The sequence below is a fragment of the Aythya fuligula genome, chromosome 1 (genome assembly GCF_009819795.1).
Source record: "Aythya fuligula isolate bAytFul2 chromosome 1, bAytFul2.pri, whole genome shotgun sequence".
Lineage (NCBI taxonomy): Eukaryota > Metazoa > Chordata > Aves > Anseriformes > Anatidae > Aythya > Aythya fuligula.
This window is the reverse complement of record NC_045559.1, coordinates 162,844,220-162,857,703: the sequence shown is the minus strand read 5'-3', so window position 1 is coordinate 162,857,703 and position 13,484 is coordinate 162,844,220. Positions and strand designations below refer to the sequence as shown.

The 13,484-nt window shown below is 34.9% G+C and overlaps 1 protein-coding gene across 11 annotated transcripts in view; it reads right to left on the bottom strand.

The window, feature by feature from the left end:
• The window catches only part of MYCBP2 (MYC binding protein 2), a 193,244-nt gene that overhangs the window by 133,109 nt on the left and 46,651 nt on the right, over positions 1-13,484 (bottom strand). For all 11 annotated transcript variants that reach the window (XM_032183624.1, XM_032183633.1, XM_032183660.1 and 8 more), the window contains exons 10-17: positions 12,472-12,610; positions 11,602-11,678; positions 9,874-10,078; positions 7,255-7,419; positions 6,555-6,713; positions 5,896-6,100; positions 3,762-3,907; positions 1,557-1,658 (exon numbers count right to left, since the gene is read on the bottom strand). In XM_032183624.1, coding sequence (XP_032039515.1) covers positions 1,557-1,658; positions 3,762-3,907; positions 5,896-6,100; positions 6,555-6,713; positions 7,255-7,419; positions 9,874-10,078; positions 11,602-11,678; positions 12,472-12,610 — 1,198 coding nt within the window. The remainder of the gene's footprint in view (positions 1-1,556; positions 1,659-3,761; positions 3,908-5,895; positions 6,101-6,554; positions 6,714-7,254; positions 7,420-9,873; positions 10,079-11,601; positions 11,679-12,471; positions 12,611-13,484) is intronic.

Genomic DNA, 13,484 nt, shown 5'->3' with positions numbered 1-13,484 from the left:
CATGAAACAATATTCCCAGCTTAATCGCTTAAGTCATCCTGAACTGAAACAGGAGATTAATCTCCACTCTTCCAACTAGACATACCCACTACCTCCAATATACACAGAGCTATGCAATGTCAGTGCTCTTTGATTCAGATAACGTGGATGCATGCAACAAGCTCTCCAGCAACATCACTTTAACTACAGCCCCCTACACCTATCAAACCAACAATAACAACACGTGCCTAATATTGATCATCTGAGACTTAGATTCAGAACATTTTTAAGAGACATATGGCATACAAAGAGACGAGCTGCTCCGGTTTGCTCTGCTTTTCTTCCCCTTCCCGCCAATTGAAAATTTACTTTCCGGCTCTGTCACTATTACCTTTCTGAGACACTTTGGTGTCATTAGCTGTCTGTAATATTTGACAGCAGCACGCAGGTCCAGCATGACAGAGAAAAAAATAAAGGCTTCCTCCTTCCTACCTCAAAGCTAAAATTAATTGCAAAGATTCAGAGAAAAATAAATATTCTGTTATCCTCCAGATCTGTAGGCTCTCTTTTCCTTGTTCCTTACTTGTGATAATGCTAGTAATTTCTTACAAGCAAATGAAATAAAACTAAAAGCTGCTCCACAAGGTTCACTGGCTTGGACTCTAAAAAACAAGTTTGATCACAATGTACATTATATCTTAGGAAAAAAAAAACTAACTAAATCTTAAAAGGAGTTATTTTTAAAAAATACAAATCAGAAATTAGTGACAGAATCAAAATGTAGCATTACTAACACAGCAGAAGGTTAAACAACATAAAATTTCAACAAAACTGTTCCTCTCCCCAGTGCAGAATAATATTAGCAACCACATCAGCATGCTTCGGTAAAATATTACGAGTTCTATCAATCTAAAATCTCTCAACTTCAATTAATTAACAGATTAAGATTCTGAGATATATTAAAAAAGAACAGCACTGAAAACTTGTTTAAACACAGTCTGTTTGTTTAGAATGTCAGCAATAATTCCTGAGGTAGGTAATATAAAAATCGGTAAAATTTTGAAATGATCAAGTGTTTTTTGATTAATTTCATCAGTGTATTGGATCATTTCAGGCTATTCAAATAAAGAAAATTTCACTTTACAAAACAAGCAATTTTGCCTTATATGTAGTATAAAAATTCATTAATAATTTATAATAAATAATTCATACTATAGAAAATGAGCACTGGACAAGCTTGCAGACATTTTAAGTCTTTCTGTATAAAGACAGTTTAAGCATTCACAGTAAATAATTATTATTCCATTTTGAAACAACAAAAGTGAAAATTGAATATATAATATTAATACCAAATGCTACTCTTCACCATTGAAATTTTAATGAATGCACATTAACAAATGCATAGATTTCTCCCAATTTTCCTAAAGAAAGCTAAATAACATAAGCTAGTTTTTTATGTTCTGATTTGTGTTTGATTACTCTATCAGCCTACTTAGCAAAATTAGTTAATATCCATTCTTAGAAAACAGAGTAAGTTTGCTTAGACTATTCGAGCCTCTCATCATTAAGTCACTTACCTCTTCCTTCTTCCAATCTATGTCTCCTGTTTACACGCTGCCGCTTTTCTTCTTGCCGTAACTGAAGGTGTTCTTCAATATTAACTCCAGGAACAGGGACAGCTACATTAAGAAAATGAAACAATTTTTAAAGATAGTTTTACATATTAGGAGAGTAATAAACCCCAGTGGAAGTTTAGTAAATGGAAACTGAAGAAAACTTCCTACCTGCCCCTTATATGGCTCTTACAAAATATTTAGAAAGAAAGAAAAAAAAAAGAGATGAGCAATATTTCTTAAGAGTACTAGGCCTTTTCTCTGAATTTTCTGATTTTCATGAATCTGCCACAATTTCAGCATTACTGATTAGTATTTAGCAATTTTTAAATTTAGTAATTAAAAAAAAGAAATAGTTATTTTTATCAGGCATATTACATATTTATAGTTAGTTATCTATTATCATAGTTATTGCAGTATTTCCCCCCAAAAAATCAGAAAGGTTTATTAACAAACATAAACACAAATGACAAACATAAAAAATAATAAAATTAAATGTTAATATTTTAAAATATAAATCACTTAAACTATAAAAATATCTGATCTATTTAAAATGTTTTGAAAACATGGTTAAGAATGCTTTAGCGCCATATGCTCTGTCCTTACAAACATGTGATTACTTTAACAGAATATATCTGTATGTAAATCCTGACTTCTTTAACAGCTAGCTAATTTAATATGAATTCAAAAGGTACTGATAAGCACTTTTGTGCTGTGGATCACCTTAAATGAACACAAGAACAGAACTGCTGTTTGCACTGCCTTTCTTCAATGTTTCTTTGGGAAACTGTAGCAATTTTATATACATATATAAACTGTGCCCCTGACATCAGATAAAACAGAATGCACCTTGAAGCACTGTCACTTTTCTCCAGGCGAATGTGAGTCAATCAATTCAATGCCCTCACCTTAAACTATGCCAAGCCCAACACAGGACCAAGAGCTACCTATTCTGCTAGGAGAGGAGTTAGCAAAGCAGGGGTAAACGTAAAAACCTTAACTCATCCTTGGTCATGCATGAAAATAGAGCTGGTAAGCAGAGATGCTGTTGTTACATTCACTGCCAGTGCAATACAGCATAAATCTACTTCTGTAACATTAGGGTATCTTTAGTGTTAGAATAACTTATCAAGAGAAACATTCCAGTTAACTTTTATGTGGAAAAAAACTCACATTCAAATTATAGCATGAGATTTTCGATGGCTACTTTTCAAAAAAGATAAAAATAAAAATTGGTGAGATGCACAAATATTTTAACTTAAGCATATTATTATTTTGCGCTCCTTTTCTATATCAGATACTACTTCTACGCAGGATTAAGGCCTCTACCTTAAATCTAAAAAAAAGAGGAAGAAAGAATAAATATAAAAAATATATATAAAAAAAATAAAGAAATAAGGAAGAAAAGTTGGACCTAGCAAAATCTCCTAAAATCTGTAACTGCCTAGATGCAAATGCAGAGAATATTAAAAATGCTGTTATAACAGATCTTAGAATAAGGAAAGACTTAAGGTGGTGTTCCTTATGTGCATACGCATTTTTCATTTATTTCCATACTCCTGGCAACATACCTACTCCAAAAAATTCTAATTTCAAGAAATTATATTTCCCATCTTTTGCCTCTCTCCAAAAATGATAAGATTACAGAAAAACACAGGTTATCAAAAATGGGCAAGAACAACTTTGTAGGATCAGTCTTAGTATCCTAACCACACAGGTCAAAATGGCACACTTGTATCTATAGTAAAGGAAAATTTGAAACGTTTCACTTACCAGAATGATCCCACTTTTCTACAGTAACAATAAATAAATCTGTCTGATAAGTTATATTTTATCCATTTTAACACTATTACACTAAAATTACCATGTAAGTCCAGAAGTTGCAAGGAAAGAACTGCATTAGTTATGGTAAAGTTTTTATCATACAACACAAAAAAAATTAAAATGCAAGCAAAAGTATTAACTGAAAAGAACACCTATTTCTACACGAACCTGTTATTCCAACTCAGGTTTCAAAAGTCAGCAATAAGACTGATTTATTTAAAGAGTACAAACAGAAGTATCAAAGGAAACAAATGAAAAAAAAAAAAAACACTTCAACTGGAAATAAAAAATCGTAGTAAGTTAAAAAAAAAAAAAAAGTAATCTTCCTAATTTCATATCACTTACCCAGTAAGAGATCTAAAGGTATCATCTCTTTTACAGCATCAAGGATTCCTCTTTGCCTTGCCTCCTGGCCATCCAGTTCTCTAGCACACGCCTTGCAGCAGCCACATACAGCGCAGCCCGACTCACCTGAGCCACAGCCACAGATTCTGCAGCAAACAGAGTTGCTTTATCAACACCTTTAATCCTCATGCATTATTGATGCCTTGGTAATTAAAACATTCATGCTCACAGACAGAACAAACTAATAACTTAATTCTTCCCAAGAAAAACAAAAAGTATAACTAGTTTAAATCCTAGATGCTGTTGCACGGTGCCTGGGAGCATACACTGACGATACACACCTGTACTGACTTCTCAGCGTAATGTTTCTTCATTTAATTAAATGCACACTACATGAAAACACAAACAGGGAAACAGTGAGCACATGCAATGCTGGAGAAAGTAATGGCAATGTGCAAAGCAGTGGTCCCTTTATGTTGCTCAAACCTGAAGTAACAGATAAAATCAAATGGAAGACCAAGATAAAATCTTCCATCATAGGACAAAGAAAGGTTATCCCGTAGCCAACATCTCTGTAAGTAAAACACAATAGTTCAATTGGAAGGGGCCTACACAGATCATTAGGTCCAACAGCCTGACTCACCACTTTAGAACTAATCAAAACTTAAAGCATATTAATAAGGGCATTATGTAAAAGCCTCTTGAACACTGACAGGCCTTAGCAATCAAGCACCTTGCTAGGTGCTTGGGTCAAACCAGCGTTTGACCAACCTCACAGCATTTTTCCAATGTCCAGTCTCAATTTCTCCTGGCGCAGCTTTGTGCCATTCCCTCACGGCACATCCTTGGTTACCACAAATAAGAAGCCAGCACTTCCCTCTCCACTTCCCCTCCTTGGGAAGATGCAGAGGGCAACGAGGTTACCTCTGAGCCTCCTCTCCTCCAAACTAGACAACCCAAGTGTCCTCAGCCTCTCCGTGCCTTCCCGCGCTGTTATCAGCTTTGCTGCCCTCCTCTGGACACACTCAAGTATCTTGACACCATTTTTATATTGTGGGGCCCAGAACTGTATGCAATATTCAAGACGAGGCCACAACAATGCTAAATATGGCAGAAGAATTTTGCCACTCTTTTGACTGGCTCGCCATGTGGTTTGCTCTCTTGGCTGCCAGGGCACATTGCTGGCTCATGTAGGGCCTGCTGTCAACCAGCACCCTCAGACCCCTTTCTGCAGGGCTGCTCTCTGATCACTCATCTTCCAGTCCGTACCTTTGTCCAGCATTACTCTGTCCCACGTGCAGAACCCAGCATTTTCCTTTGTTGCTGACTGTCCAATGCTCCACTCTGTCTAGGTCCCTCTGTAAGGCCTCTCATCCCCCCAGAGTCAACAGCACCTCCCAGTTCAGTATCAGCATCCTTAGCAAACTTTCTAAGGATATGTTCAGCTTCTGTGTCCAGATCATCAACAAAATTGCTGAACAGAATTGGCCCTTGAATTCTGCTCTTGGGAACACTGCTGGTGACCAGACAACAGCCAAATGTAGTTGCATTCACTACGACTCCTTGAGTTTTGCTGTTCAGCCAGTTCACCACTCGGTGAGTGGTGAACAGGTTCAGAGCATGAACCTGTTCAAATCACAGCTGGACAATTTACCCAGAATGACACTGTGAGGGGCAGTAGCAAAGGCCTTACTGAAACCCAGAAAAATTACATCCACCTCCTTCCCTTCATTCACTAAGCGGGTAACCTTATCGCACAAGATCAAATTACTAAGGCAGGACTTTTCCTTCATGAACCCATGTTGACTACGTCTGATAACAGCTTTGTTCTCTAAGTGCCTTTCTAGTGACATGTTTGTCAAGAGACAACCTATATTGTTACTCATATTCAACAGCTTCTAGTAAAACAAAAGGTATATCCTAAAGAAATTTTTTAAAAGCATTTAAATAAGCTCCAACCATTACAAGCTATTTGCAAAAAAAAAATCACTTATTTTTGATTTTAAAAGCACATACCTGTTTGAATATATTATCTTAGATTGAAGTTTAAGAACACAACAGCTCAGTTTGAATTCAACACATGCTTTACCTGTTCAACCCACTACAGTAAGTCTATTTCCTTATGTCTGCTTACCCTCCAGGAACTCTGTCAGGACGGCCACTACTAACGCAGCTAGCTCCATAGCCTGTGCAATCCCCACATACAGTGCACACCATGCACTGCTCCAGCTTCCATTTATGCATGCCTGGAGGACACATCATGGACTTCTCATCTTTTTCATCGAGTTCCTCCTCTAGATCTTCATCCATTGCTGTTGCCATGTTCTCAACTCCAAAACCTAATTGGGATATTGAAAGAATAAACAGCTGTTTTCAGAGCTCAGCAATGGCTACTGAAAAAGATCTGAAGAACACTCACAGATCAGATTTTAAAAGGAACAACTACAAATGCCTGATTTATACGCTCAGTCAGCACAACGACACCTCTGAAACTTTTCCAAGCGTGAGCTGGTGCATGTATTTAGCCTTCACAACTAAGAAAAGGAATAATGAGGTTTGGTTTTATTCAGTTGTTCTTAAAGAAAAGCTTTTTCGCAAACAAAATAAAAGTTTGTGTGCATGTGCATTTGTGCATGCCTGTTTTGTTGTTTTTTGTTTTGTTTTGTTTTTTAAGTACACTGTATGTGCTTAAGCTTTAGTATTAGAATTATATTTTAAATAAATATAGTTATGTTTTTTTACTTGTGATATTTTCCAGCACACAAAACAAAAGGAAAAATCTAGGTTCCTCACCTTTTCCTCCCTGGCTCATGGAGCCTGTGTCTCTTCCACATTGTCCTTTATTATTTACGCCAAATGTCCAAACTTCTCCGTTTTTCATTAATACACAGGTGTGAGCTTTGCCCATGGCTACTTGAGTCACAAAGTGTCCTTTCAAATCTGTTACTAAACCTATATGACACAGAGCAGTTGAGTGATAAATTGCACTTTCTACCTGAGATGAAAACTTCTGCAATATTACACAATTATTAATGAGTACTGACAACTTTTAAATTAACAGTAAGGGAAAAGAATAATGGATAAGCAAAACAAGTGCTAGAGTAAGAAGTGAAAAGAGAATTAGTTCTAGATTATGTCTCCTGCAAAAAGAAAAAAGCCAGAAGCAAACTAAGCCCTGCTCCAAATCACTAATTTTGAAAAACAATTAATGTCATATTAAGAACACAACTGATTTTAATTCTTTTCCCTTACTGGATGCATTCATTTGGGAGTTTGTCCCTGGTGGAGTATGTCCCTATATATTTTTACAGAACTTAAAGAAACTCAGTCTCGTCTTTCTATCTTTCTGTCATATCTGGCTGAATCAGCAGCAATTCAGAAATTTATTAGGAGAGTAAGAAACATACAGACATCATTTCCACAGGTAAAAAACTTCAAACTAATTTAAATTACTCTACTTGAGAAATCATTTAAAAGACAAATATTAGCTTACTTGTACTATCAGAGTAAATGGCATCTTTTCCAAACATGTAGAGTTCTCCATCTTTTGAAATCACAGAACTGCTTCCATTATTGCAAGCTGTAGATATCACAATCTTTCCTTCCATTTTGATGATTTTTTTAGGCTTATATGGTTTTGACTGCCGTCTGCTTTTAGCTTTAAATAAATTAAATTACAAGTTATTTTTCAAGAAAGCTCTGAATGCATAATAACATCTTTTATACAAATAGGGCTTAGTTTTCAGATTGCTACTGAAAAAAATCCATCTGTATGATCTCCTGGTCTAATTTTTGTTGGATTGCACTGGCTTCTCTCTAAAAATTCAATTGCAAAAAGAAGTCATGAGTCGGTATCTTTCAGTAATGAACCTTCATGGTTTTTTGTTTTTGTTTTTGTTTTTATTATATATACACTGAACTAACCTCATACTTCATGAGGTTTACAAACCAATATGTAGTGCAAAAAAAAAACCAAAATTACTAAAAAGTCTTCAGTGCCACCTCAGAAAAATATGTGACAATATATGCAAAGTAAGCTATACGATTAAAAGTTTTGTTGTTATTTTCTAAAGAAAAATATTAAATTATCTGTTTATTAAAATGATGTTTAAAAACAGTTGAGTCTTAACAGATTCCTCTAAGGAGAAAAGAGAAGTACTAAAAATTATTAAAAAACAACAGCAACAACAACAAAAAGATTGTTTGCACTCTGTTCTTAAACAAAACAATAAAAGAATGGCTAAAGACCAGATAAAACAATTAACAGCTACTATTCCTGCCTATGAGCATTTACCCAAGTCAGAGGACTGTGAGCTACCTTTAATTGCTAACAGTTAACATTCTCTACAGAGAAAGTGTACACGCACTTTGCAGGCAGAAAACCGATCTTCCTACCTAGGTTTAAAAGAAATCAGAAAAAAAATTGTAAAGTTTGAGCCACTCAAAGCCAAATGACAGAGTGACAAAGACAACTAGATCAGTCTGAACAGAGTTGAAGTTTTAAAAGAACTGAGAATAGCCTGATCAGGTTCCTGATCATATTCTCCAGAAAAAAAGACCTAGTGCTGAGGTCCACTTCAATTTCCCTTACTCAAACAAAAGCAGTGACAGCAATTTACTTCAAAGTGCTAAACTTCTGTTTCATCTGAAATTGTAATTAATTTAATACAACAAAAAGAATCATTTCTCTTTAATTGCCCAAATAATTGCCCAAGGAAATCTTGAAATTTCTGCTTTTAATTACATTTTCTGAAATCTTTTTGCCCCAAATGATTAAATCTCTTAAATTTACTCTAAATTTACTGAAGGAAGAAATACGATTTCGTTCCATGCGATTTTCAGTAGATTTGCATTTAAAACTCTACAGGGTTGCTGTGGCTGATACCATGTTTGTTATCCACAGACTTTTATACAGGAGTAATATTAACTTTCTGTCCCCTGAGAACATTCAAGAATCCCCTCTACATGTGTCAAATATGTTATAATATAATATGTTCTTGCCTGTATTTTAGTTATGCCATATGGGAAAAAATATACATTCTTGGAGAATACTGTCTGTTCTGTGTAGTTAGTCCTTCACAGTAACACTAGGCTATAGATGTTTTGTTTCAAAATAAGTTAGGCCAAACCTTGCATATGGAGCCCAATGAGTTGTAGTTAGCAACTTCATTGAAAGGTAAAACTACTATACAGTTAATTGAGATAAAGCTGGGTTCAACCTCATGTTGTATATATATATATACAACAAATATATATATATATACAATATATATATACACCCCACACATACACAATTGAAATCTATTTTAAAATTCTATTTTAAATTCTAACCATCTATTACTGCATAAAGAGTTCAATTTGATAGTTCTGACTAACTACACTGAGGCACAAAAAATTCAGTACTATTAAAGTCTTTACCATTCCCCACCCCACCTAAATCTCACACAAACAAACACAACAGTCTGTTTCCAAAAGTGAAATATTTAATTTTGGAGGTAATTTTTGTATTATTTTTCTATAATTTCTCCATAACAGAGAAATATCTGCTGGCAAAACACCAGTTTACAAAGTTCTCTAAAACAACAGCGAAGAGGCAAAAGTTTGGGTCTTCAGATTTTTAGACAAATTCCCAGACAGACTGCATGGCCTCTTGACTGAACACGACTGACTTTTATCAAAACAACATTAAAATAGCACTCCCACCACAGAATCCAAACTGTACTAAAAATGAGTTCAACATCATTAGCTGAGAGAAGCAGTGATGCTGGTTGTATATTGGGGTAAAATTCAAACCCAGCAATATTTAATGTCATTGAAAAACTTTACTGAAATACAAGAAAGTTCACAAGAGTCAAGTTTTCAGAAACATCCAATTTTTGCTTAAAGCATAACTTCACAAAGTTATGTGCTCATACACAAAATCTCCTTAGTATGTGGTAAGTACTTTAATACAACTCTCAAAAACTTTTCCTATAAAATGTATCTATTATATAAAATAATTCTACCGATGGCGTGCTTTCAAGTTCTTGGAAAATGTTAACAATTTTCCTTTGAAATTAAAAAGCAGTTGATAGGCTTTTAACAAGTACTGATCAAGCAACCTAATACATACTTGATTCTCCATCCTCTCCTTTACTAGCAGAACCTGTGAAGAATATACTTCCATCATCTGCAACAAGTAAGGCATGTGAACCATCATGTCCAACCGAGAACTGAATAATCTTTGGAGATTTCGTGATTGGTAGTTCAACCCATTTTCCTGCTGAAGGACCACCTTGTTTGATTCCAAGGCTTTGATATTTGCCAGTATAATAAATCTAGGAAAAAAACAGTATATCATTTGCAGTTACACCACAACACTTCAACATGTATTAGTTTGAAGCTGATTTCAAAACACATGGAACTTTTTCTGATATCTCTATCTCTATCCTATACCTATGAATTTTGATTTAATGAGAGGAACATCCTAATTAGATTCTACTTGGTTTGAAATATGCATTCTACTGAGAAACAGATAGTTTTAGTATCTAATTGTTTGGCTTTACAAATTAAATACACAAGAAGAAACTGTTCGAGAGAAACTATTAAGAGGAAACTAAGCGTTAAAAAACATTTAAGAGAAATGTCTCTGTAAAAGCAATGTGGTATAAAAACAACATAAATAATTAAAATCACTGATTTTTTATGAATGCTAATATGCTTATATATATAAAAAACTTATTTTCAGTAAATGCAGTGAGCACGTGAACAGTAACATAAAACACAATTTGTCACTTGAACAAATACAAAATGACTGATGTGGACAAAAGACTTCCTCTGGACAGTACTATGAAATAGGTGTGTTAACATATGTAGGCACTTAAAGCCATTTTTCATTATGTCTTGTACAGTGTATTTTATGCTTAAACACACAACTTAAGAGACCAAAACTAGGAAGTTTGCTGACTTTAACTACACGAGAGATCTTAGTCTGAAGATCAAAATAATTTGTCTCCATCTGTAGTCTGAAGAGTTCTAGCTTGACCAAATTCTAGGTTTCATATTATTAAATTTTACTGGGAAAAAGTAATTAAGCTTATATGTGACCATTTTCATGAATCTCACTGTTGTGAGCATAACAATCTCACTGTTGTGGCATAACAAAGCCTCCTTCCAGTACAGCAACAAAATTCTGAGCACAGGAAAACAAAGATCTATGCTTATACATGTGAAATAACATTGCTTTTCCAAACCGACATAGAAACACATTAAATAATGTCAAAAAGTCATGGTGAAAGTAAGCGAAACTATTTCTAAATTTCAGTGAATGTGCAAGCACCCCTGAAAAACAGTCTCTACTAAGCAGAACCAATGTATCAAATGACTTAAAATCAAACAAAAACTTCTTATGGGGGAAATTTCATGATAATTGTCTGAAGGACCTGAAAAAACAGACTGAGACGTAAGTGGCTATTGTTAGATGGCTTATGGAAAGTCATGAGGAAGTCAAGATTTTTGCAAGTGTGCTAATACATCATTTGTTGACAAAAGGTAATCTCTCTCCCTGAAATCTAGAACAAAACCCCACACTGTCTCCAAGTAAGAGTGACTGTAGAAATTCCTATAAATTCAACCAAAAAAGCCACCAATTACCCAGGGGTTCCAACTTCATCTACTTATGTTTTCAAATAATTATTTGCATTTTTCCCTTTCAAGAGGACTCTGAAAAAAAATTTAAATACAGTCATATAAATTCATTCTAACATATTAAGAAGGCAAAAAGAAATTGTTGAAAATAGTAATTAAATTAAAAAAAAATAGAAATATGTTGATGCTGTTTACTACAAAACATTTTTAATACCTTTCCACTAGCAGTTTTCATAAGGGCAAACTCTCTTCCAGCACCAAGGACAGCCGATTCCTCATCAAACCCTGTACCTGTGCAAGGAAGAAGGCAGTTAACCAGTCAGTTTTACCAGGCAGTTCCACAGACTAGTTAATGGACTCTCCATCAGGGAGAGTTTGTAACAACAAAGGTTCTAAGAAAGCTGCAAGTGAAACAAATTTTGCTGCCAGAAGGCTTACTGGGCTAGACATGGTGGAGTTGTTCAAACAGGAAAAAAACACTAATGTAAGAGCAACTGCACTTGGTCAGACAAAAGGTCCACGTAGCCAAACATCCTTTTGTTCTGCCAAAAGCAGTCACCTAAAATAGCAAAAAAACAAAAACAAAAACAAAGCAGATGCCAAGTGACTTTTCCAAACTACCTTCACAGATACCAATGGTTTACCATCTCAGAAATTCTGACACAAATGCGGTTTTCAAATATGTTAGTATCTATCTTTCAATGCATTCCTTTCCATGAATCCAGCCAGCAGTTCTTTTAACTTTCATAAACACTGACCCACAGAAAGGAGTTGTACAGCTTAAATACATGTTATGTGAGCCCTATGATGAAGTCTAAGTTTCAAACAATGCTATACTTAAAACTAAACTATAAACTAAAGGAAAATACTGGTAAAGACAGAAAGACTGTGGTTCAAAACGACTGTTTGGCTTACTATGAGTCAAGCAGTGTTTAAGCTGTTTCAAAAACCTCATACTTCTTGATATTTGTAATGGAGTTATACCTTCCTTCACATAATAAAGGCAAACAAAGGGAAGGGCAGGGTTTCAGTCTTATTATTTGAATTATTAGCTTACTATTAACCTTCAAAGAACAGGACTTACTGATAATGTGCAAGTCTTTTTCCAGATCAAACAATGAGATGCCACAGGCATGTAAGCATTTTCTTGCAAGCTTAAGCTGCAGTTCCTGTTGCAGTACTGGCTCAGTACTTGTTGCAAATATTCGCACTACAAAACCATCCTGCAATAAATAAAATATTCATTGTTTCATTGAACAATAAATACACTGATTTACTTTTCATGGTCTAAGTGCATTATACTAGATCAGAGCAAATTATCAGATGGCACACAGATAAAGTAACGTTTAGTACAGAGTAAAAAGAAGAAAATGGCAAACAGAATGGTCTGAAGAGAAGCATCTGACAGACCTTAAAAATATTTTGAATTTGCTAATAAAATAGTGAATTAATATAGAAATAATTAGCTTCCAACTTCACCACAGAAGTCTTGCTTTCACAATGATTTATAACCTTATTTTAAGCCCTAAACTTCTTCTGGTTCATAACTCAAAATTCTAAGTGCAGTTTAAGGATGACTGATTTAAATAGTAGTTAAAAGAGGTTTCTGTTTACAAGTACATTCATCTGGCCATGTTAAAAACAAGTTGTCTGAATAGGGAAACTGGTTAATACTGGTTTCCTTACAGATGCATGTCTAGCTAGTATCTGTTGCCTACCCTGCCCCACCCCAGCCCTGCTCCATCCATGTGTTACAGTTTTCTCACAGGCAGTAAACAGTGACCAGTCCAGAACTGTGAATGCAATAACTGCCTGCCAAAGAAAACATACAACAGCTAACACAGTTTCACCTCTCACCAAAGCACTTACTTCACAGCTTACTTCACAGCTATTTATTCCACAGTTTTGGCCAGTGGAATTTTCATATAAAATCTACTGGAATGTAGTATATCTTTGCTACCTCTTCTATTAAGTCTGTCTGAAATTCTCCAACAAGTACCAAAGCAATTACAGGAAATGAAATTAAGATTAAAATTACACTAAAGCAGCTTATCCCACAGAGCCCCTATAGAAGAACATGTTAAAAAGCCATTATTA